The 26,958-nt window shown below is 36.9% G+C and overlaps 1 protein-coding gene across 2 annotated transcripts in view; it reads left to right on the top strand.

The window, feature by feature from the left end:
• Positions 1 to 8,813, top strand: part of cdh22 (cadherin 22) — a 201,720-nt gene extending 192,907 nt beyond the window's left edge. Inside the window, exon 11 of one of the 2 annotated variants that reach the window (XM_084425678.1) lies at positions 8,211 to 8,813. In XM_084425678.1, the coding sequence (XP_084281804.1) occupies positions 8,211 to 8,722 (512 nt within the window). In that variant the 3' untranslated portion in view covers positions 8,723 to 8,813. Of the gene's footprint in view, positions 1 to 4,717; positions 5,656 to 8,210 lie in introns of those variants that run through there. The other variant, XM_084425677.1, reaches the window with a different exon arrangement.
• Positions 8,814 to 26,958: the final 18,145 nt, after the last annotated feature.

The raw sequence follows: 26,958 nt of genomic DNA, 5'->3' as shown, positions 1-26,958 counted from the left end.
GAAGGGATGTAGCATTAATATGTTCTTTATAAGTACTAATAAACAGCCATAATGTTAATAATATGCATGCGAATAGTGTTCCCGAAGTGTTGCCATTTTTGGAATGTATTTAGAAAGATATGTCTTGGGTTAATTAGAGCAAGAGTTTTTCTAACTCACAAAGAGCATTTAAAAGGGACATTAAAGACTGCATCGAAAATAAATGTAAATCTGAAAAGTGTTTCTTAAAATGCATGATTTTTTTCAGCACTTTTAAGTACTTTGCTACAGTTTTCTACTATCTCATAAATGGTTGTCTGAGCGCTTTCATCCTTGTCATTCGTCCTCAAAAGGAAAGATGAAAGAAATCCTTTCCGGACCCGCAGACGTTTCCCTCTCAAGATTAGAACGCCAGCCAAGACAATGGCTCTCTTATAACATTAATGATTATGTAAAATGGATAGCCTTTGATCAGACATGTGCCTCCAGAGAAAACATGCTTAATGAAATATTCAGATGATATTTAGATGATCACTTACTGAATTTGAACTTTGCACCACAAGACATTATTTTGAGGTAATGGATCATAATAGTTTGTATCGTTGCTGATAAAGTCCCTTTGAAATCAAAATGAACGTTTTGCGACTTTTAGTACCCAACCGGACTGTGACGTAAACTACGTTCTATTCGAGTTGCAGTTTCCACACATGTTATTAGTATAGTACTTAATACTTAAACCATCAAAAATGTTTACATTTACATGAGCTGTGTGATGGAGAGCCAAACGATGACAGCAGATTTAATTAAATGTCGATGTATTGTCCGGCAGAAAGCAGACAGCAAAATTGAACACAGTGCACGCTTCATCCCACACCATCATAAAACACAATGATGTTGTGAACATGACACTGTATTAAAACTACAGCATAACACAGTGCACGCAAACTAGCTTAATTAAACACATAGCTCAATATCAATTATTCCAGCGATTGCTGCAATGTTATGGTGTTGTAGCTGATTGCTTGGATGTTGCTATGTAGTTGCTAGGGCACTGTGGGTGGTTGCTAGGGTGTTGCTAGGTGGTTTTCTTACCGTGTGAACTGAAAAGAGTCTCTGTGATATTCTGATCTCTAGATTTTATTCTGGTCTGTTGGACCAAAAAATCATAAATCTGATTGCTTAGAAAAGTAACAGCGTGATTTGAGGTATAAATCATTTCCATTGCGCAAACGCTGTGGGCGCATAAAGTTTAATACCTTGGGTTTTGGGTTTGTGCACGCAAGCTACTTTTGAACAGTCAATCTCAAAACCTCCACAAGCGTAGTAACCTACATTGCTAAATCACTGCTTTTGTCTCCACTTTTAGGAGGCTTAAAACAGAGGCATGGAGGGAATTAGGTCAGACATTTTTTTTTTTTCCTAACCGGAAATCCATATTAAATGTATCAGTGTTCCCTAAATTGTAATTGGTTGGACTTTTCTATGAGCTGAAAGAGTCAGCCATATCTGTGAATGCAGCAGTGAGTTTAGCCGCCGGTTATGTGCTTATTTAAACAACACTGACAGATCAAATGTAAGAAAGACGGTATGCGATCACAAATGCAGACGCTAATGAACATAATTCAGCACAGATTAAGGATTCATTGGTTTATTGAGACGGATGCCGCTTTTGTTTTCCGACTCATTCATTTATTAAATGATCCATCTCAATTGTTTGCCTTTTCAGTTCATGTTTAATTCCTCAATCATATCTGCACTCCACCTCACGGCGAAGCTTTGTGAAAGTCTCATTTATTTGTAATCCTTTCTACACTTCTCCTCTCAATCATGTATTGTTAGTGAATGAAGACATTGGGATGGCAGATATATCACTTATTAACCAGTCTCAAATCCTCATGAATAATGCACTCAATTGACCGCCTTCGAATGTTATTGACCGATCCTGCCTAAGCAGCTGTTGCTGTATGTGTGCAATATACTAACCTGACACGTTTTTGCTCCCTTCTAGAGATTTTGTGCAATTTTCAGGGGGTTTTTGCAATCAGTAGGACACATTTATCAATACTTAGGTCACTTTTCAAAACTCTTCACACAGTTCTCCTAACCAACTTTGCACGACCGTCATTCATGTCTCAAATCAGCTCATTGTCCATAACACAAGCAAAAGTTGTCATTCAACAAACACGCTTTGTCACTCATTCTGTTGAACAAAAACCTTTAAAATTTCTTTACAAAACAAGACCGACTCTCTACTGTTTAGAATTCACTGCCGTCCATGCATTACCATGTATTACTGGACCAAATTATACATATACAAAACCAGTCACAAGTCGCACGGGTATATTTGTGGCAAAAGCCAACAATACATTGTATGGGTCAAACATCTTGATTTTTCTTTTATGCCAAAAATTTCATGAAGATATTTTGTAAATTTCCTACCGTAAATATATAAAACATTTATTTTTGTGAGTGAATGCAGCACAATCGCCAACGTCAATGGACAACTTTAAAGGTGATTTCTCTCTATGTTTCGATTTTTTTGCACCCTCAGATTCCAGATTTTCATAGTTGTACAGTTGTATCTCGGGCCAAATATTGTCCTAACACATCAATGGAAAATGTATTTATTCAGCTTTCAGGTGATGTATAAATCTCAATAAAAAAATTTTGACCCATAAGACTGGTTTTGTGGTCCAGGGTCACATATATATAATAGCATATATATAATTTATGCTGGTTAGTCCACTGGTTAGTCCAGTTATGCCGTCCCATTGCGCAAAGAATTTATTCTTTTCAATGTGTTTCCATTGTAGTTTATGCACATGTTTTCTTATGAGATAAAACATTTATCAGACTCAAATAAGCGCATATGTTTTTTTGAATTAATGCGCATCTTGGCGTATCCATCCAGCGTTTTTTTTGTGAAATCCCAAAATGCACATAAAAAATAGGCTGATGGAAACATAGCTATTGTTTTGGCACAAAATGCATTCAATGATAAATGATCCACAGTTTAGCCACATAGACTGATGCTGTGCTCACTGCTCACTGTGTGAAGGGTTTTGAATAAGTATTGAGAAATGGGTCCTATAGCGATGGTAAAAAGCTGTAATATCCAGTCAATATATTTTACCGCTTTAGCACACTTTACCGAAAATTAATTGACCAAGAGGGGCGGAGCTTAGCAAAGGGTAATTTCTAATAGAAACTGCTGTGAGATTATTTCGAGCGTTGTTCTCGTGATGCAGAAAGGACAAGTCTCTCATTAAGATTAAGATGTGGTTGGTAATAAGTTCCCTAGCTGCGATGAGATGCCAGGTTGGGTTTGTTAATATCCTCCTCGTGTTGTGATGCGATCCACCGAGAGAAGTCGACTTCTGCTGTACAAGCGGCTCAGTTATTTACTGAAGAGTCAATTTGAGGTTAATGGATTTTCCTTCTCCTGTTTGAGACAATTTGGTTTTCTAATAAGTAATTTTCTTGGGAACTGCGATGCTTGACACATGTAGGCTTTGCATATTTTAAATAAACTCTGTTAATATGTTATAATTTCTCATGAAAAGTGATGTTGAGGCATATGTTTACAAAGCTCACCTTTAACGTATGTTTTTTAAATGAGATTCAAAGGTTGATTTAGTTAGCGTTCCTCTCTGCCGTGGTCAAGATTTGCATTGCGAGGTTAATTGTGACTATTTCTACTGTAGGCGAGCTGAAGTGAACTCAGGTGCAGCTTTATTTACTAAACTTGAGCAAATGCAAATAAACAAAACATGACGATGGCATAACTTAACTATTACAGCGTGAACATAAACCTGAATATATACAATGGTGACATGAGAGTTATATATACACAAAGTCTAATGACTTAACAAGACGCACATGGACACAATAAACCAATAAGAACATAACACATGAACCCAGGGAACCAATCAAAACATTACATGAGACTGGGGAAGCACATGACATGGTCACATGTGGGCAAGGGAATCACATGACAAACAGGAACCATAACTTTGACTAAACTTCAAAATAAAAGACATGAAACATTAACATGAAACAAAACCCAAAACTAAACGTGTCATGAAATGGTTTTTGCTTTTTAATATTTTTGAATTAAGTATCTTCTGCTCACCAAATCTGCATTTATTTGATCAAAAATACAATACAGTAAAAACAGTAATAATGTGAAATATTAATACAATTTAAAATAGCTGTTTTTTATGCGAATATATTGTTAAAATGTCATTTATTCCTGTGATCAAAGCTGAATTTTCAGCATCATTACTCCAGTCTTCAGTGTCACATGATCCTTCAGAAATCATTCTGATATGATGATTTGCGGCTCAAGAAACATTTCTGATATTTTTTCCAGGGATTCTTTGATGAATAAAAAGTTAATTTGTTTACATTTCAGGTCATATTATATAAAAGTATACATCTATTTACTGTCATTTTTGAAAAATTGAATGCATCCTTTCTGAATAAAACTATTCATTTTAATTTTCCCAAACCTTTGAACAGTAGTGTAAATTAATTACTCCTCTAGTTCCTCCTCAGAAAGTTCACAATGTTCTCGAATGTCAATTTCAATAAATTCTCTTTTTTGACTTTCATAGTACAAGGAACTTTTTTTATATTTCAAAAATGCGATTCTTCGTAACATGAGGTCATCTCTAATCTCATGTTAACATGTGTTAAATAAAGTGTCTCTCTTGCTTGTCTCTCATTGTTCCTTTAGTCCTGGTGCTGCTGATCTTGACCCTGAAACGTCACCGGAAGGGCCAGCGCATGTCCGAAGACGAGGAGGACATGCGCGACAACGTCATCAAATACAACGACGAGGGCGGCGGAGAGCAAGACACCCAGGCGTACGACATGAGCGCCCTGCGCAACCTCTACGACTTTCCAGAGGTCAAAAGCTCGGATTCTGGCCCCGACCTGCGCTCCGTCCCTCAGTGGATCCAAAACAGAGTGGTAGGAGACGGCGGGCCGGCCGACTTCACGGTTTTCAAAGGCTACATACGCAAGAAGGTCGAGCAAGCGGACGCGGACTTATCGGTGCCGCCTTACGACTCGTTCCAGACTTACGCTTTCGAGGGCAGCAGCTCGCCGGCTCTCTCGCTGAGCTCCATCCGTACGCTATCCACAACCTCGGAGCAGGACTTCTCATACCTCAGCGACTGGGGACCGCGCTTCAGGCAGCTGGCGGGCTACTACGCCCCGGCCCAAGCCGAAGAAGAGGGGTCCTAGCACCATGCTCTTCCCTGATCCGCTCTCAGAGACCCTACTGTCCCGGTCCTGGAGTCGTTTTCCTCCCTGACGCTTTCGCCCACAGTTCCGCAGTGAAGTTTTTCTGGATCCCAGTTAGTCCGGAGAGATTAAATGTCACCCGTTACGCTTTGCAAAGTGACTTCTTGTCTTGTAGAAAAGTTCAGGACAAATATTGAAGGAGAAGAGCATTAGGCCGGGTGCTGGGCAAACCTCCAACATCTTCTCACCTGTCAGAGAGAGCAAGAAGAAGCGGGGCCGTGCCAAATGCACTACTCAAAACTCCCATTGTTTCAGGGTTTTTTTGTTTTTTTTTGTGATTTCTTTGCCCATCTGTGGAAATAAGGATTTTAACTCAGTGGGATCTGGAGGAAGACAATGGAAATGTCTTTTTAAATACCAACATTTAAAAAAAAAAAAAAAACCTTAAATAAATATGTATTTATTTAAAGAAAAACTAACAAAAAAACAAACAAAAAAAAGTAAAACAATATTTATGTATTTATTGCTTTCTATTTATTTATTTATTCATCCTGGCAATGGACTGAAATAGAAAAAAATGGACATAATTTTTGAAGAATATTGAAGTTGTCAGGGTGACAGACAAAGACTGAAGATCCTGTGGGAAAAAATCAAGGTTGACCGGGGAAGAAAAAAAAAAAAAACACGAGTTGGGGTGGGATTGTTGAATCAAGTTTGCAAACTATCAGTGACAGTAAATCAGTCTTGAAAATATTTGTATTTATTTTTTAGAGACTCTTTTTGTAAAATACGAAACCGATTCTGGTGGAGAAAAGTAACGGCTATAGTATGGGGTGAATCTCACGAAAACATGCCCAGGTCACGCTTCACCCACAAATCATGAGAATAAAAGAAGAAAATACATTTTGCATGAAGATAATGAAGTCTGTTTTAAGGGTGCAAAGGTTTGTGATATTGTGCTTATGGAAATTAAGCACGTTTTCCCTCCAAATGTTTTGTATTTCTCATTATTCCCAATAGATCCTTTGGTCTGTAATATAGTTAAATACAGTTAAATTACTGTAATTTGTATTGCAGTATGGAGAATTTACGGAAAATGTGATTAATTGTCATAAAAATAATTACTAGGCTTCATTTACTTTCTGCAAAATACAAATTTCTTTGATTCTGAAGTGAAATAATTCCTTGGCAGGTTTCGTGAGCATCGGTTTTGTCTTGTCATACATTTTGTGTGTTGTGTTGCTTTTCAACTAATTATCCAGATCCCTTGTTGTGGAAGTTGCGTTCGGCATTGAATCTTTTCAAGGGGGAATCTTGAAAGACAACGTGGCACAATACACGACAAGAGACAAAAGAGGCCATCTGACGGGTTCTTTATCGGTTCTTTTTTAGACATCCCAAGATATACATGTTCATTGATGATTCGTGCGTGTGCCAACAAGACGTTTCCAGATGGCTTTCCTCGGGTGATTCGATTGGTTTTTGATCGTTGTGTGTTGGGTTGAGGCTGGTGAACGAGAGCGATGGCATCAAGACGGGGTGAAGCGCTCGTGTTTTTCCCAGAACCAGCACCCTTCAATGTCCACCCAAACATGCAGATGTATGGCTAAAATACAATTGAAATCATCAATAAATATTTACGGTTTTTCAAGATTTTTCGAATGCTGAGTTTTTGTGCCACAAAAAGAGTGAATCTCACGAAAACATGCTAATTATTCATTTGTTTTTTTACATTTTAATAGCAATTACATGCATTTTAGTTCCAAATTCTTATTATAATAATGTCTGTAATAGGGATGCACCGATATGAAAATGTTGGCCGATATCGATAACCGATAATTCTTTATATTTGAAAGCCGATAACCGATATATTGGCAGATAAATGTAAATCTAAATTTTTATATAATTTTTGAGAACTAAAGTCTCACCAATAAAAACCACGTCCCAAACACACAATTATAATGTTCTCATTAGAATTTTATGTAGCCTATTTTTCTTTTTTTGAAGTGATTCCAATCATATTTCAGGCAATTCAAAACCATCGTCTCAGCTGAAGGAAATTATATATTATTTATCTGCTTTAGTATGTCGGGCAAATGTTCTTAATGGGACGATACCGATAACATTAAAAATGAACATATATCGGCCGATACCGATATGGTGGCCGATATATCGTGCATCCCTACTCTGTATTGCATTCAGAATTATTATTTGGGCTTTTGTAATTCTCATTGTTCTTAGTGATCATTATTGTAATACAGTACCCTTTATAAAAATATATAATAATAATTAACATGAAACAAAACCCAAAACTAAACGTGTCATGAAATGGTTTTTGCTTTTTAATATTTTTGAATTAAGTATCTTCTGCTCACCAAATCTGCATTTATTTGATCAAAAATACAATACAGTAAAAACAGTAATAATGTGAAATATTAATACAATTTAAAATAGCTGTTTTTTATGCGAATATATTGTTAAAATGTCATTTATTCCTGTGATCAAAGCTGAATTTTCAGCATCATTACTCCAGTCTTCAGTGTCACATGATCCTTCAGAAATCATTCTGATATGATGATTTGCGGCTCAAGAAACATTTCTGATATTTTTTCCAGGGATTCTTTGATGAATAAAAAGTTAATTTGTTTACATTTCAGGTCATATTATATAAAAGTATACATCTATTTACTGTCATTTTTGAAAAATTGAATGCATCCTTTCTGAATAAAACTATTCATTTTAATTTTCCCAAACCTTTGAACAGTAGTGTAAATTAATTACTCCTCTAGTTCCTCCTCAGAAAGTTCACAATGTTCTCGAATGTCAATTTCAATAAATTCTCTTTTTTGACTTTCATAGTACAAGGAACTTTTTTTATATTTCAAAAATGCGATTCTTCGTAACATGAGGTCATCTCTAATCTCATGTTAACATGTGTTAAATAAAGTGTCTCTCTTGCTTGTCTCTCATTGTTCCTTTAGTCCTGGTGCTGCTGATCTTGACCCTGAAACGTCACCGGAAGGGCCAGCGCATGTCCGAAGACGAGGAGGACATGCGCGACAACGTCATCAAATACAACGACGAGGGCGGCGGAGAGCAAGACACCCAGGCGTACGACATGAGCGCCCTGCGCAACCTCTACGACTTTCCAGAGGTCAAAAGCTCGGATTCTGGCCCCGACCTGCGCTCCGTCCCTCAGTGGATCCAAAACAGAGTGGTAGGAGACGGCGGGCCGGCCGACTTCACGGTTTTCAAAGGCTACATACGCAAGAAGGTCGAGCAAGCGGACGCGGACTTATCGGTGCCGCCTTACGACTCGTTCCAGACTTACGCTTTCGAGGGCAGCAGCTCGCCGGCTCTCTCGCTGAGCTCCATCCGTACGCTATCCACAACCTCGGAGCAGGACTTCTCATACCTCAGCGACTGGGGACCGCGCTTCAGGCAGCTGGCGGGCTACTACGCCCCGGCCCAAGCCGAAGAAGAGGGGTCCTAGCACCATGCTCTTCCCTGATCCGCTCTCAGAGACCCTACTGTCCCGGTCCTGGAGTCGTTTTCCTCCCTGACGCTTTCGCCCACAGTTCCGCAGTGAAGTTTTTCTGGATCCCAGTTAGTCCGGAGAGATTAAATGTCACCCGTTACGCTTTGCAAAGTGACTTCTTGTCTTGTAGAAAAGTTCAGGACAAATATTGAAGGAGAAGAGCATTAGGCCGGGTGCTGGGCAAACCTCCAACATCTTCTCACCTGTCAGAGAGAGCAAGAAGAAGCGGGGCCGTGCCAAATGCACTACTCAAAACTCCCATTGTTTCAGGGTTTTTTTGTTTTTTTTTGTGATTTCTTTGCCCATCTGTGGAAATAAGGATTTTAACTCAGTGGGATCTGGAGGAAGACAATGGAAATGTCTTTTTAAATACCAACATTTAAAAAAAAAAAAAAAACCTTAAATAAATATGTATTTATTTAAAGAAAAACTAACAAAAAAACAAACAAAAAAAAGTAAAACAATATTTATGTATTTATTGCTTTCTATTTATTTATTTATTCATCCTGGCAATGGACTGAAATAGAAAAAAATGGACATAATTTTTGAAGAATATTGAAGTTGTCAGGGTGACAGACAAAGACTGAAGATCCTGTGGGAAAAAATCAAGGTTGACCGGGGAAGAAAAAAAAAAAAAACACGAGTTGGGGTGGGATTGTTGAATCAAGTTTGCAAACTATCAGTGACAGTAAATCAGTCTTGAAAATATTTGTATTTATTTTTTAGAGACTCTTTTTGTAAAATACGAAACCGATTCTGGTGGAGAAAAGTAACGGCTATAGTATGGGGTGAATCTCACGAAAACATGCCCAGGTCACGCTTCACCCACAAATCATGAGAATAAAAGAAGAAAATACATTTTGCATGAAGATAATGAAGTCTGTTTTAAGGGTGCAAAGGTTTGTGATATTGTGCTTATGGAAATTAAGCACGTTTTCCCTCCAAATGTTTTGTATTTCTCATTATTCCCAATAGATCCTTTGGTCTGTAATATAGTTAAATACAGTTAAATTACTGTAATTTGTATTGCAGTATGGAGAATTTACGGAAAATGTGATTAATTGTCATAAAAATAATTACTAGGCTTCATTTACTTTCTGCAAAATACAAATTTCTTTGATTCTGAAGTGAAATAATTCCTTGGCAGGTTTCGTGAGCATCGGTTTTGTCTTGTCATACATTTTGTGTGTTGTGTTGCTTTTCAACTAATTATCCAGATCCCTTGTTGTGGAAGTTGCGTTCGGCATTGAATCTTTTCAAGGGGGAATCTTGAAAGACAACGTGGCACAATACACGACAAGAGACAAAAGAGGCCATCTGACGGGTTCTTTATCGGTTCTTTTTTAGACATCCCAAGATATACATGTTCATTGATGATTCGTGCGTGTGCCAACAAGACGTTTCCAGATGGCTTTCCTCGGGTGATTCGATTGGTTTTTGATCGTTGTGTGTTGGGTTGAGGCTGGTGAACGAGAGCGATGGCATCAAGACGGGGTGAAGCGCTCGTGTTTTTCCCAGAACCAGCACCCTTCAATGTCCACCCAAACATGCAGATGTATGGCTAAAATACAATTGAAATCATCAATAAATATTTACGGTTTTTCAAGATTTTTCGAATGCTGAGTTTTTGTGCCACAAAAAGAGTGAATCTCACGAAAACATGCTAATTATTCATTTGTTTTTTTACATTTTAATAGCAATTACATGCATTTTAGTTCCAAATTCTTATTATAATAATGTCTGTAATAGGGATGCACCGATATGAAAATGTTGGCCGATATCGATAACCGATAATTCTTTATATTTGAAAGCCGATAACCGATATATTGGCAGATAAATGTAAATCTAAATTTTTATATAATTTTTGAGAACTAAAGTCTCACCAATAAAAACCACGTCCCAAACACACAATTATAATGTTCTCATTAGAATTTTATGTAGCCTATTTTTCTTTTTTTGAAGTGATTCCAATCATATTTCAGGCAATTCAAAACCATCGTCTCAGCTGAAGGAAATTATATATTATTTATCTGCTTTAGTATGTCGGGCAAATGTTCTTAATGGGACGATACCGATAACATTAAAAATGAACATATATCGGCCGATACCGATATGGTGGCCGATATATCGTGCATCCCTACTCTGTATTGCATTCAGAATTATTATTTGGGCTTTTGTAATTCTCATTGTTCTTAGTGATCATTATTGTAATACAGTACCCTTTATAAAAATATATAATAAAATGATTTACTTTATGCAAAATGATTACAATTTGCAACATAAGAAATACTGCGTCTTAAATAATGTGTCTGTTTTTGCTTTACAGTAATGAGAATATTAGGAGAAAATGTTAATTGTCATAAATATAATGTCACTTTTATATCAATGCAAAAACAAACCTTAAATCATTGTAATTTTCTTTATGCAAATTGTATATATAAAAAAAAAATAATCACCCTGGAGGGAAATATGACCCGGATGAGGTTTTGTCAGGAAAAGGAAGTGCAGAACGGATGATGATGTTGAACACAGGGATGTCGCTTTAACACACAGTGCAGCAGCAGATGTTCTCATTTTACTGGAGCTTGTTTTTGCTTTGAGCCGCGACTGCGTTTGATGGATGAGCTCTTATGGCAGTGTATAAACCTGCACACGTCAGTGGCCACCCAGAGCAAGTCTAGACAGACGTTTCAAAACACAGTGTTTGCGCAGAATCAAAACCGTTCAAACACAGATAGGAGTGACATCAAAACAGCGCACAATTACAGAAAAAAAGCACGAGGCTAATGCAGGCCGAAGATGGAATCGTGCCGTAGATGATTCATCCAATCTTCTCATGTTTTATTAAAAGGTAACAGGGAAATGACAGAATGGAATTACGCGTTCTTTGACCTTGATCTTCATTGACAGTCGTCCATGCGGGATCATTATGCTGTTAAAGGAATTCCGAAGCCCCAAAGCCGTAATGAAAACCTCATCAAGCAAATGTCATGGAGATGCAGCCACTGACTAATGCAATGACAGAAGAACAAGAGTGTGTATCGCTCCAAGGCAACGTGTGTGTGTGTGTCTGTTTTGTCCTCGTATTTAATTTAAAAGAGCACAGACTCATTCCTCTGTCAACATTCCCTGGAGAACATTCCAACATTCCAAGAATAGTATAACATCATATTTTGAATGAATGAACTGCTCTTGTTAAATTGATTCACTCATTGGATCAATTTGGTGATAATTTTCATTTTATATTTACTGTATATACTAATATAGCATTTATTAATATTTCGAATTAGCTTTTATTTTTATGTTTTTTTGCATTCATTAAAATTTTTGTTTATGCTTTTGCCATTTTTATTAGTCTTTTATAATTATATTTAGCTTTCATTTATTTTCATTTCAGTAATTTTATTACTTCAAATTAAACTTATTGGTAACTTTTTAAAAATAAGGTATTATTTGTTACAGTGTTATATTCGTTTTATTCATATTTTTCATTAGCATTCATGTTTTTGTTTTATTGTTCATTTTAGTTATTTTTTGGTGTCATTTTGTTCTGTGCCTTTGTCATTTTATTATTTATCAACTTGTTTCATTTGCTGCCAAGGCAACATTTCTAATTAAACGATTTTAATAGCTTTAATTTTAGTTTTAGTTAACAATAGCACTGTTCTATACGGGTTGGTCTGTACAGCATAATACACTGTGAAGACTTGTGATGATTAACATCACTGTGCTCCCTTATAAAATCAACCTGACCAATTGCTATAATTGATTGTGCATTGAAACAAATCGAATCCATCTGCAAATATTGACGTTAACGTGACGCGGCGACAGAGTAGAACATCACTCGGTGAAAACAAACCAGAATGATTGTCTCTGGAACAAACACGGCTATCTGTGTTTCAGATCGAGAATACCAATATGATCTTGAGTAGAAACCAACGTTCTGTGTTTTGAGTTTTCATGAGAAAAACTCTCAACGTTTGTTTTCCCGATCAGGATTTGTTTGCGAACAATTATCAGCTTACATATCCATCGCGTCTCTGATAGAAGAGCGCAGGATTCTGTCTATATGTATTCTCACCGTATGTAAAGCTTACACACTCGTGTCAGTCATCATGGCTGACCTGCAATTTAATAAGTCTTATGATTCAAGTGTTTGAAGATGTTCTAACATAGATGATATGCACAGTTTTATATTAAAATTGTTTAACAGTTGTGCTGCTTCATGCCTCTGGAAACCAAAATCTTTTTTTTTTCTTTTTTTTTTTTTCTTTGATGAATAGACAGTTCAAAAGCACAGCATTTAGTTGAAATAGAAATCTGGTGTAAGTGTGAATTGAATATTAGCATTACATGTACTGTACAAGCAATGATTATGATTGAATAATCATTTAAAGTGGTGATGAACTGAGAAATCAAATTTTCCTTGAGCTTTTGACATATTAAAGGTCATCGTACTATAAGAATATCCTGTAAGTTTCAGAACTGAAAACTTCCTTGTTAGTCCAATAAAAGCTTTTATTGACACCAGGCTCAGCAAACGGCAGGTTTTTCAAAGTGGGGATCTATGACGTCAAAGGGTCTCAAACCCCGCATCCACAGAAGAAGATTAACGCCTACTTCAACACTGCCGGTTTAGCCTCGCCCACCGATCCGCGCATGACATGAAACTCAATTATAATATGCAAAACTGTTATCCAATCATAGCAGTGGGCGTTTACTTCCAAGTCTTCAATGCGGCACGCCCATAAAAACCGTTTCAGGAGCTAGGCTCAAAACCAGGGTAGAAAATAGCCTATTACTTATTCATTTTCATCAAGCGAACATCATAAGTTGACCTCAGACAACAATATAAAAAAAATTAAAAAGCCAGTTCATGACCCCTTTAAATTTGGGTCAAAGCATCACATGACATGACACATCACAAGACTATAAAACGCACATGTCTTATGAATTACTTGGTGCTTTTTATTTCATGCTACAAATCATCATTCACGTTCGGACATTCTGCTAAACATCTCCTTTTGTGTCCTACTTTAGAAAGTAAGTCATACAGGTTTTGAGTAACATGAGGGTGAGTTATTTATCATTATTGACTGTTATCATAATGCTGTTGTTTCATTAAAGGAACAAACCCTTCACCTGCAGTAATGACAGTCTTGAGCATTGTTGGGTGTAATGCATTCATTACAAGTAACACAAGTGACTTTTTCAAGTAACTAGTAAAGAAACGCATTACTTTTAGATTTACAACAAAGTTACTTTTTCAAATAAGTAACGCAAGTTACTGTGTTTTCACATTTATTGACTGGCTGCTCTCCTGTGCCCATGTTGAGAGAAATGGGGAGTACGTAAGTGCAGAGGCGCTGTGGAAACATGATGGTTATTATAGTTCTATACTTAGGGCCAGAATTACTGAACAGGGCAAATAAGCATAAGAGCGCAATCCCGTGAAAGCACCAATGTGAGTGTAGAGTTCTGTGTGTGATCTACAGACGACACACAAATTAGCAAACACAGACGCAGCCGGATCGTTTCCATAATGACCAACACAATCTATCAAGAGCAGTGCAAATTAGTAAGACGTGTTTTTTTTTAGCTGTAAATAATGGCACAAACACCAGTAAATTTGGTGAACAGAGTGCAAACCTTAGTAAATCACCTTGCATGATTCATTTAAATGCTCTCCTCTCATACATTTTGCGTCTGAAAGGGAAATTCCTACATATGCATATGCAATAAGATCAGCCGCAAAAATGACCCTGTCCACGCCTTTCCAGCGCTAATTTTTAGTAAATCCTAATAGTATTTTTTTTATTCCAAAAGAGGGTTTGCACTGGCGTAAGCTGTTAATAAATCTGGCCCTAAATGTGAACATGCATATTTACTCATCTCACTTGCGCAAAACCAGACTCAGTATTCCTCAAATATGAATAAATATAGTGAAATGCAAACTCAGAATATTACGCAAACCTGCAATAATTAAATGTTAACACAAATATACTTTGTGTATTTAATCTCACTTTATTAACCAATGTCTTCGCTGCTGACCTTCTATGATCCAATATTCCACCATACTAATAAGCAAAAATGACTTTAACTAAAGCACAATTGTGTTTGGTTTGTTTGAGCGGCACCCTTTACTGTACAGGTGTGTGTGTGTGCATCTCCTTCCTGAGGCTTATTCATTTCACTTCTGAACTTTACGTTTGCCAAAAATAGAACATTTGGGGGTTTTGTTATTAAAAAAACAAACAAACAAACAAACAAACAAACAAACAAACAAACAAGCCCAGGTGAGAAAAAGTAATGCAAAAGTAACGTGACACTCTATTTGCCATAAAAAGTAACTAAGTAACACAATTAGTTGCTTTTTTAGGGAGTAATGCAATATTGTAACACATTACTTTTAAACTGATCTTTCCTCAACACGGGTCTTGAGTGATTTATTGCTTTAATATCATGCTTTAGTGACGTGGATAAGCTGTTAGTTGGTTCAAAAGGTGAAGTAGTTCACTCCCCTCGAGCACTGAAGTTTCGTCAGCATTCGCTGAACTGATGGTCCTCGCTGTCATGACAATGCTCTGCACTAATTAACTGTGGCGACATCCACTTTACAGTTCGATGAAGGAACACAGCAGCCAATTTACACCCTTTACACCCCCAGCCAGACGCCTGCCGGAATCACAGGCATCATGCACACTAATAAGGGCACTGAAGTTTGTGGCACTTCGATTAACTCTCTACATTTCACTGTCAATAATGGTGTGACGTTTCCACTTCGGTCGGGTTTAATTTAAGACGAATGTTAATGGAATGTTCCGGGTTCAATACAAGTTCAGTGCTTACAACCAAATGACAGTCGGCCTAATAGTCAGCGCTCGTCTGATATTGCTTAAATATTTCATCATATTATACAGTAAATGTTTTACCAGTGACAGATTCTTTTTTGGGGCTTTTAAAGTGTGAAGTGAACATATTTTTCGTGTCTGCTGCCTTTGACATCACAGCTCAGGGCAAGTGAAGGGCTTGAGAGACACTGGCTGAGTTTGAAATTGCATACTAATCTTACTAATTTACTTGCATATTTATTTAGATATGGTATAGATATCGTACAGTGAGCGTAGTATGCCAGTGTGCTGTTTCAAATTGAGCATGAGTGTTATTGTTGTCATTAGCCAATCAGTACTGATGCCATTTTCCTGCAGATTAGTCACATGACATTTATGGTGCAAGTGATTGGCTACAAACATTTCTGTGGTTCCATACATCAACTAAACCTAAAACTAAAAAAATCATTACTTGAAATAAAAATTAAAAATAAAATAAATTTATTAAGTTTAAAATAATAATACAACTAAAAACTTAAAAAATGTAGACATTAAAAAATAAATAATAAAAATGATATATCACACAAAATAACTAAAACATTTACTAAAACTGTTATACAAACCTTAATTATTTACAGTCATCTAACTGTACACATGCCGAATAGTAAAAACAATATTTTATTAAAACTAATACCAATAAATAAAATAAAATAAAATTCAGTTACACTTAACTAACATAACACTGAGCAATACATTTGTTACAGTATTTATTAATATTTTGATAACATTATAGGTAATAAAACTTAAACTGTTCATTTATTGTTCATGTTAGTTCACCGTGCATTAACTAATGTTAACAAATAGAACTTTTGATTTTTAATAATGTGTTAGTAAATGTTGAAATTAACTAAGATTAATAAATGCTGTAGAGGTTTTTTTTTTTTTTTTTTTTTTTTTTTTTTTTACCTGAACGCTGATTTTTTTTACCTACTTGAAATCAAATAAATGTTAATTGGAATAAAATATTAAATAATTCAAATATCAACTTGATGTAATAAAATGACTAAAACTAAAATGAAAATGAACAAAAACTATAGACTATAAAAAAATAAACTATATAAAAACTATAAAAATAAATACTATTTCAAAATGTTAACAAAAACTATATTAGTATCTCAATGATACTAAAATAGTGGTGTTCATGTGCCAGTCATTATGCTGAATGGGAAAGCTGCACTGTAAAAAATTTGCTGTAGTTGTGCAGCTGTTTGCCAGTAACTTACTGTAGATTTAAATTTATGCTATTTACTGGCAACAGGTTGTTCAAAGTTAAATGAACATTAAACATTAACTTTGTCTTTACAGAATAAAACTATAACATAACAATCTAATGCAAAGCATTCTGGGAACCAGAAATCTTTATCAACCTTTTTCTGTTTTTTTTTTCCTTCAGATTTTGGTTCCCAGAATGCTTTGCATGAGGCTGTTATTTTAGTTTTATTCTGTAAAGATAAAGACTTGTTAATGTTTAATGTTCATTTAATTTTGAACAAATTGTTGCCAGTAAATAACATCAATTTAAATCTACAGTAAGTTACTGGCAAGTAGCTGCCAGTAATACTGTAATTTCTACAGATTTTTCTAACAGTGTGGTGGATCTCTATTACAAACATCCTTCAGTCAAAGTGACAGTCTGTCAGATTGTGCGATAACGACGCGTATGACAGCCTCTGCTGTAAGTAGTAATCTGCAATGAAAATGCATTTGGTGCATATTTGCATTCCTGCTGCGTGTGTGTAAAGTGTGTTATTTACATCATGCTGGGCTTATTTCATAGTTCATCATGTTTGCCAATGTGAGAGTTCCAGGGAAAGCGAGAGACTGCCAGTCGCTTCATTGCTGGAATTCAGACTCTGGGTGTAAATGTGTCTGTTTGCGGCAGCATCCGAAGCGAGGAGCCGGCTTTTAGAAAGACAGAACAAAGAGAGCCGACACACATGCTTCCATATTCCTGTAGACTGGAGGAAAAGAACTCAATAAAGCAGGACTGTCTGTGAAAGAGCCACATTACAAAAACACATCAGTTATGTATCAGTGGCTTAAAAATCATGAAATGCTGTTCCCAACCCATTTAACTTCAGTAATATGACACATTTCTGGGTGAATGAGGATATTCAATCATGTAGATGTACAGCAGGATTTGATTGGATGGGGAAAAGAGTCTTCCTGACAGGTGACAGAGACATCATGGTTTCTTTGTTATGTGCATATATAAGGCTGCATTTATTTGATCAAAATACAGTAAAAAACAGTAATACTGTAAAATATTATAATTAAAAACAATTGTTTTTGAATGTGAATATATTTTAAGATGTAATTTATTCCTGTGATTACTCCAGTCTTCAGTGTCACATGATCCTTCAGAAATCATTCTGATATGATGATTTGCTGCTCAAGAAATATTTCTGATTATTATCAATGTTGAAAACAGTTGTGCTGCTTCATATTTGTGTGGAAACTTTGGTGAATATAAAGTGTGACATACTTTTTTGATGCATTGATATGTGCATTACTTCATATCCAAATTATGTCTATATATTTTTGCATTTTGTTGTGTGCCGGTGTGAATTACGGTGCTAATTGTGATCTTAATATCCCCCACACACACAAGCTGTTATGATCCACTGTGTACACACACCTGTTGTTCTACCAGTTTACCCACAACGACCCACTCTCAGTGTAATCTGCTCTCTAAATGTTTACTGACAGATTGGAGTCTTGGAGATTGGTTTTCATCAAGGCCTGTCCTGTGAAATCCTCACTGCTACTGGGAGTTCATGCGAAGCCTGATGGGAGTGTCATGCATTGTCCGCCCAGTGGCCAAGAACATAGTGGTGTGCTAGTGATGGGTAAGTGACGGGTGAATATTACACCAGACACAGGCCAGCAACCTTTTCATCTCTAACCTTTATTTCAATTTTTATGAACATTTTATTAATTACACGCACACAAATTTTACTCACTCGTACGAATTCGATAGCCTGGAAATCCAGAACTAAATCTGAAAGATGAATGGTCAGGCGTCGACTAATGAAACTCGGCCGGCTCGAGGGGCGGCACCAAGCGTGCATTTGAGAATCTCGCTGCACGCAATTGGATAACACTACGACCAATCACAACAAGTTATCGCTTAGCTACCAGCGGAGCTAACTGGTAGATTAGACTCTCACCGTATCCGGTCGGCGAAACAGCAAAAACGCCCTTCTTGCAAAGGAAGGATTCGAGCGGCGTCTTCTGTTCCTCTTTTAGAGAAAAAGCCAAGTCTAACTCGTTCATTGTAGCGGCCAAAGCCGTTTCAAACGACTGGTGTTCATCCATAGCCATCTTGCAGTGTTTACTAATGACTTCGACGTCGCAGCGCTGTCGTCATCTCGCCTCTGGCCCGCCTATATCAGATAACCCGATGTGATTGGTGCAGCTCAGATCGAGGGGCATATTTAATGAGCATCATTATTCGACACTAGTAACTCGCTGAGAAAATTCAACTAGTGCTCTCGCGAGAACTCTGGATTACCAGGGTACGAATTCGAATGATTTTTGCTAAAACGTACATATTTTACAAGTTCCCCGACTCGTATGAATTCGCACGAATGACCTACCCCTGACCCCGCCCCTAAACCTAACCATCACGTGGGTTAAGATAAATCATACAAATTCGTACGAATTAGCCAACTTTACTCACTCGTACGAATTGGTCGTGAGATACCGTTGTATATAGAATTTTTTGCATGCACCATTCCTTAAAACTGGTTTCAACAACAGGTTTCCATGTCAATACTGCCTCAATGCCCAGTCCATCCGTGCCAGACCTGTATTTTTATGCAGACTGTGTCCGTGTGTCGTCACACACACTCAGGTCAGCAGAGAAACTTTAATTGTAAGAACGCCATAAGTCAGTTGACGATGGACATAGTTGGATGATGGCAGAAGCAGAAAAGTGTCCAGCCAGCACTCTGAAATTCAGGTTCCCATCCACAATGAACGCCCTCAAGATTTATTGTCAAATTAATGTAATTCCCTGCACACCAAACCTCGGTGGGTGGAGGAGTGTAAGCACATCTGTGGAAGTGCAGACGCTGCAATATCATAAAACTAAACGTTTCTCCGCCAACAGAGACATGTGTACATTTGTTCACGGTCGTGCATCAGTGAAGAATCAGAGCGAGTAACTCGATCGATACAGCCTCAGAGGCCTGCGCTTGTGGCGTTACATGTGATGTATAAGCTCAGTGTTTTTAGTATTTAGCAAATGACTGTGAGGTTCAAATAATAGTTTGAGGTGTTGATTACAGTGTTATTTTAGTCAAATTGATCTACTATTACAGCTATATTATTTTTCCAGTATCTTGAATATATATATATATATATATATATATATGGGCCATTCTACAGATTTGGTGCAAACTGCTGTCCCACAACCAAAAAATTTGCATGTATATACTGTATATATGTTTATATAATTTGAGTAAATATTTTATAAAAAAAAAAAAATTCTTCAATAATAATATACATGCATGTGTGTGTATATATACATAATAATTATGTAAACACACACACATATATTATGTAAACACAAACTTTTATTTTGGATGTGATTAATCTTTTGACAGCACTAATACATACAGTATATATTAGTTATAGTTGTCACATTTTATATTTTGTTTTCAAAGACTCTTAGTTCATTTCCTGTGTTTCCTTTATGTTTTCCTTGTTGTCATGCTTATTCATTGTTCATTGATTCTCACACCTGTTCCTCATTAGTTCTCTCAGTATATATTGCCGTTTGTTTAGTTGGTTCATTGTCTGGTGTTGTTTGTGTTTCATGAACACTGTTACGTTGCCTTCGCTTGTTTAGATCATCTTCGTGCTGAATTATACTTAATAAAGTTCATGCAGCGTTTTAGATCAGCTTTGCCTCAGCTCGTCTTCATCCAGATAGGATAATGGATATTGAGGTTAAGTTTATCACCCTCGCTACCAATATCGGAATATACCACTCATTTCTGTCAGCTAGCCCTCGTTTTACTGGGTTGGAGTAAATTGTTATAGCCCGCTGAAATGACCTGATATAAGTGAAGGAACATGGATAGAAGCCTTTCTCCGGTGTCTGAAGTGTTCATACCCCTCGATGATTGCACCAATCACGACCACCGTGGAAACTGAGCCTGGGTTACAACAGTCGGCAACTCTGTGAAAAATAGAACCATTTATACCTAAAGATGCCATGCATTTACCCCTCATATTAGGCAAATGCTCAAAGAACATGCATATTCTGTGTGGTTTAAGAGGAACAAAAAATAATGCTTTAGCAAGCATTAGCAAGGAAGTGGTGTGAATGTAGTCTTGCCAACCAAATGCATTCCTAACTTAAATCAGCTCTAACTTTATTTCTCTGAACGAAGAGGTTTGAGGTTTTGGTATAAACATGTGAAGCAGAGTGGTGCAGATATTGTCGACTAGTGCTTATCTTAATCAGCATTTCCATTCACTCAAGACGGACATCTCTTGAACAATAGCCAGTTCTGAGTGAGTGAAGTGGGATAATGCTGCCTCTTCACTGGAAAATTCACGTGTTCTTAAATTAAAGTTAATTCCCCCTAATCCAGCTCATCTGCACTCATCTGCCGAGACCGAAGTCCAATATCCGGAAACAAGGTCTACACTTGTCTTTTTTAATTAGAATAAACAGTGTGTAATAGCTTTTTCTGCTTTAGTGGATGCAGTTGAGATACATGTGATGAGCACACAGACAGAAGTGAATCAGAGAGAAAGTTCCAGGCCTGTGATAGTTTCTCAACAGATGGTAAATTTAATAGAATTTTTGATTGTATAATTAAAATGTTTATTCATATTTTGAATTAGCTTTTATTTTCATTTTAACTCATCAAAATAATTGAATGAGATTTTTGAAAATAAAAATCTGGTATTCAAGATTTTTGAAAATACGTTGAAATTACTTGATTCTACTTAAAAACACCATCTGAACTTGATTTTAAGTTGAATTAGGTAAAAAAAAAAATTTGTTTTAGTTTTTATTCATTTTAATTTTTATTTAAAATACAATTATTGTGTGTGTGTGTCATTTTATACATTTCCATTTAGCTTTAATTTATTTTTTTTATTCAGTTTTAGCTTTAGTAATTTTAGTACTTCAACTTATTTTACTTATTTGTACTTATTAAACTTTTAAGTTGAAGTTTTTCATGCTTTATTGTATTCCAGCTTTATGGCAGTTAACAAAAACGTATTATTTATTTATTTATTTGTATTTTTTTGACGATAACACCACGGATTGAAATCCATTTTTATCGACAATGTATGGCCATATTGAGATACATAATTATATTAATTATTTAAGCAACTTTCCAAATTTTGGGTGTTTTTCATCTAAAATTTATATTTTATTTTATTTCAGCTTTATGCAATAAAAAAATAACTATTTATTGACAACCTGATATATGACCATATTGAATAGTAATTGGTAAATGTTTGTGGCAAATCATTTTACATTTTTATGCATCTTATTTAGTGTAACTGCTGTATAGTGCACAAGTATTTATTATAGCATAACCCTCACAGCCCTTGTCAACATGCCGTCTCCTCTTTCTAAATGCTATTGGCTTGCAGAGATGTGGCATTAGGAATGTGCATATATATCTGTCCATGCAAAGGAAAAGGGCCCAGAGAGCCTGTATATGTGACAAAGTGTTTTGTTCACACTTACTTCCCTTTCACCCCTGGCATTTGTCAAGAGGAGTGACAGCATCGCAGACGAGAGCCTCATACATTATTGAGGAACAGAGCCATCACACCCTCTCTTTCATTATCTGAGAGGAACCGTTAAAGCATGCGTCCTCCTCAAAGACTGGACGGGGGAAACAGTGGTTTTTGTTTGTGAGTTATGTGGATTTTCCTATAGGGGATCATCAGCTGATTCGGCATAAATCAGTGTCATTCAGAAGAGGGACACATGGCTCATTCCCGCTCTGAGTGAATGTTTTAATAAAGAACATGAATATGGTTGAATTCTATTGATTATATTATATTATATTATATTATATTATATTATATTATATTATATTATATTATATTATATTATATTATATTATATTATATTATATTACTGTCTAATCTATTCTATTATATTTTATTCTATTCTATTCTATTCTATTTTGTATTATATTATAACACATTTGTAAGTTCCTGGTTTTCCCTTTGAATTAAGTTAATTTTTCTGACCCCATTGGCAGATTTTTGTTTTTTCTTTTTGTTTATTTTAAGAATAAATTCACTTAATTTTTTCTCTCTTTTTTTTTCTCCAGAAAACAAGACTTATTATCTTAAGTTATTTTGATACTCAAGCAAATGTACTTTGATTTAATACATTTTTAGATATTTGTAATTGAAAACAAGACAAAAACACTGTGTAAGAATTTTTTTTTTATTTATTTTGCAGTGAAGGAACTGGCTTGTGTTAGTTAAAGGGATACTCCACTTTTTTTGGAAATAGGCTCATTTCACAACTCCCCCAGAGTTAAAGAGTTGAGTTTTACCGTTTTCGAATCCATTCAGCCGAACTCCGGGTCTGGCGGTACCACTTTTAGCATAGCTTAGCATAGATCATTGAATCGGACAGGACCATTAGCATCTCTCTCAAAAAAATGACCAAAGAGTTTCGATATTTTTCCTATTTAAAACTTGACTCTTCTGTAGTTACATCGTGTACTAAGACCGACGGAAAATGTAAAGTTGCGATTTTCTAGGCTGATATGGCTAGGAACTATACTCTCTATACTATACTCTCCTGCGTAATAATCAAGAAACTTTGCTGCCGTACCATGAGTGCAGCAGGCGTAATGATATGATGCAGCGCCTGAAAATAGGTCTAATAGGTTAGACAAACTTAGTCCCGGTCACGTTGGAAGTTACCAAGCTGGAGACTATTTTCAGGCGCTGCGTCATATCATTACGCCTGCTGCACTCATAATTTTTTTGAGAGAGATGCTAATGGTCCTGTCCGATTCAATGATCTATGCTAAGCTATGCTAAAAGTGGTACCCCCAGACCCGGAGTTCGGCTGAATGGATTCGAAAACGGTAAAACTCAACTGTTTAACTCTGGGGGAGTTGTAAAATGAGCCTATTTCCAAAAAAAAAGTGGAGTATCCCTTTAAAGACCCTTTCACACAGAGATTCCGGAAAATACACGGATAATGTGTCCCGGGATTTGTCACGGGATCGTTTCCGGAATCTGTGAGTGCGTTCATTCCAGTTTGCAGACATTTTTCGTTCTTTCTTTGTTGATGACGAACAGTTTTTCACTTTCTTCTAAGAGCAACAGAGTCGCGCGACGGCACGTGCGTCATCACCACGACACTCTGCTTACGGCATTGGTCCTGGCTTTTATTCACACAGGGCGCGTTCCGGGACTGATCCCGGTGTTGTGCCGAATTTCGACCCCCGCCAAATTATTACCCCCCCTAGTATTGGTAGGTTTAGGATTAGTTGTGGGGGAGGGGTTAGGATTAGGGGTGGGGTTAGGATTAGGCAATCAGGTACTGACTTCAACGAGGGGGGTAATAATTTGGCAGGGGGTCGAAATTCGGCACAACACCGGCAATGTTACTAGGTCCTCATCCCGTGTTTGCGTTCACACAGAAGGCACTCTAGCAATTTTACGGCAGTTTCCCGGGATCAACGCGCTGTGTGAAAGGGGTAAACTCTTTCAACAGTGACACTTTTCGAGGAAATCAACTTACGAATGGCTTATTTATAGTTGAATGTATTATTTAACATTGGAGAGTTTCACCTTTAACACCAAGACCAGTTTTAGATCTCGTGCTTTTATCCGCCATTGATTTTTCTGCCCTAAAATTTCTCACCCTTTGCTGTGGAGAACTATCCGTCGATGTCCTCCGGGACAAACCGTACAAGATAATATTCAGCCTTTGAAAAGCCTCAACCAAAGCAGACTGGTTAAAGAGCTTTGACACAATCCCCAGTACAGTGTCTGGAAGTCATTTCCATCTCAATGACACACATCTCAACCCTGCTTTAACATTCCTCTAACAGAGATATAACAAATAACGGAATAATTAGATTCCGTGTTGAGGACCCCATATTAGCATGAGAATGAGAAAGTAATTAGTTGTACCTCCATGAGAGGGAGAGATCGGCGAGCTTAGCAAAGTCAGCTATATTGTTATTTCACTTTTCCAACAATTCTGATTGAAAGAATTGTCATGTTGTAAAACTCATCAGCGCCTCAGAGGAGCCTTTGTGGCCTTCCTGAAATGAAATAACGTGCGCCCGCAAGCTGGGTATTTGTACGAGTAGGAATTACAGGGCGAGGGGAGTAATTACATTTTATTGTTTCCCGTATTCACCTCTGTTCTCCACCCGTAGTTCGTCACGCTCCTCGCCATCAGCCTCCCTCTGAGAACATCCTTTATTATGACACTTTCCTCCCCCCGGACAGTAAATCTGATCCCCTTTCATTATGCAAATCAATTTCATTTTGGGCAAAATAGCAGGGAGTTGGTGAACAAAGAAAAATTTAGAAGAAGAATGGGGTCCTCGATGATTTTTTTTTTCTGCTGTAAATCAAATCTGTGGTTACTTGTCTTCTCAGTGTTATGTCAGTTTTATATTCCACATGCATTTTTCAAGAGATGTTTTCCTTGGAAATCTAGTGAGGTAGTTTAAATCTGCCATTAGAGTGAAACATCTGAGTCTTCAGAATTAAAATTACAACACAACACTCGGAAAATAATATATTTAGTCGGAATAGGAACTGAACTGCAAGCCAAAGTTGGGTTGATTTACAAGGCCCATGAGGAAGAAAAATCAATTTAACATCTCAGTTGTTTCTCCTAGAATAAAACAGTTTACATACCCATTGACTTTCATGGTAGGAAAAAAATAATAAAAAATATGGAAGTCAATGGAGGGCATTCTTCTTTTGTGTTCATACAGGGTTCAACTTTAGAGTGAGTAAATGAAGACAGAGTTGTATTTTTTTGGGTGAACTATCCCTTTAAGGAGTTAGTGCGTGCCTGATTAGGTCGAAGTGAATCTGCCACAGTAAAGGTCAAGTTCACCTCTGCTTTGAGGTTAAGGTAATGAAGCCAGTGATTAAAATGAAACTAATTCAGTTGCATATATTGGCTTACAATTGCAATATTAGGCAATGACACATAATGGGGGGATGGATGGATGGATGGATGGATGGATGGATGGATGGATGGATGGATGGATGGATGGATGGATGGATGGATGGATGGATGGATGGATGGATGGATGGATAGATAGTACATAAAGTGATAGACAGTATATAAAGTGATTGATAGATAGATAGATAGATAGATAGATAGATAGATAGATAGATAGATAGATAGATAGATAGATAGATAGATAGATAGATAGATAGATAGATAGATAGATAGATAGATAGATAGATAGATAGATAGATAGATAGATAGATAGATAGATAGATAGATAGATAAAGTGTAAATCTGCGCACTGGATGTGAAAAATATTAGTATTACTGCAGTAATAATCCTCTAATATCTCCACTTTGCCCTTGACCGGGTCACATTATCCTGGAGTCGTTCCTCAGGGATTGCACATGCAGTCTTGTGGAAGACTCTGTGGATAAAAGTGTCCACTAAATACTATTATCACACTGAATTCAGTCATGCAGCACAGTTAGAAAGAAAGTAGACAGAAGAATTTCTTTCCAGAGCATCTGAGGTCTAGCTCGCTGCATTTCCCAATCAAGTTAATTAAATTGTTGGTGGCCAGAGGAAGCCAAAATTATCGTGCGTCTTCCGGATTGATCAAAGCGAGGCTTCCTCGGAGCAGGGTCGCGACCTCTCTCCACATGAGCCGCTGACTGACGCCGAGCTGTCTCAGCATGCCCGCTGATGCCAAGCACACACACACACACACGCGCGCGCCAGAGTCGCCATTGGCAAGGTTAGCATCCTCCCCACCCTCTTGTCTTTGATTGAAAATAATGAGGATGTCACTTTGCACTGCAGCATCAGGAGAAGCAAGAGTTTTATCATGCAAACAAATCATTTTTTTGACGGAGAGATCTCCTGTCTAAAAAGTTTTGAGTTTCAAAAGCTTCACATTTCCAGTTGTGCTTTATTAAAATGCATGCATGAGCACAAGAGAGCTGCATTCACATTCAAGGCCTCGGTCAGTGCTGTTATTCATATTGTCACCATAACCTGTCCTTTTCTTAAGCCTATTGTATTTTTATAAACAACGAGTAGAGCGATGGAGGCAGAGAGGA

This window comes from Rutilus rutilus (genome assembly GCF_951802725.1).
Source record: "Rutilus rutilus genome assembly, chromosome: 12".
NCBI lineage: Eukaryota > Metazoa > Chordata > Actinopteri > Cypriniformes > Leuciscidae > Rutilus > Rutilus rutilus.
This window is presented reverse-complemented; position numbering and strand designations above follow the sequence as displayed.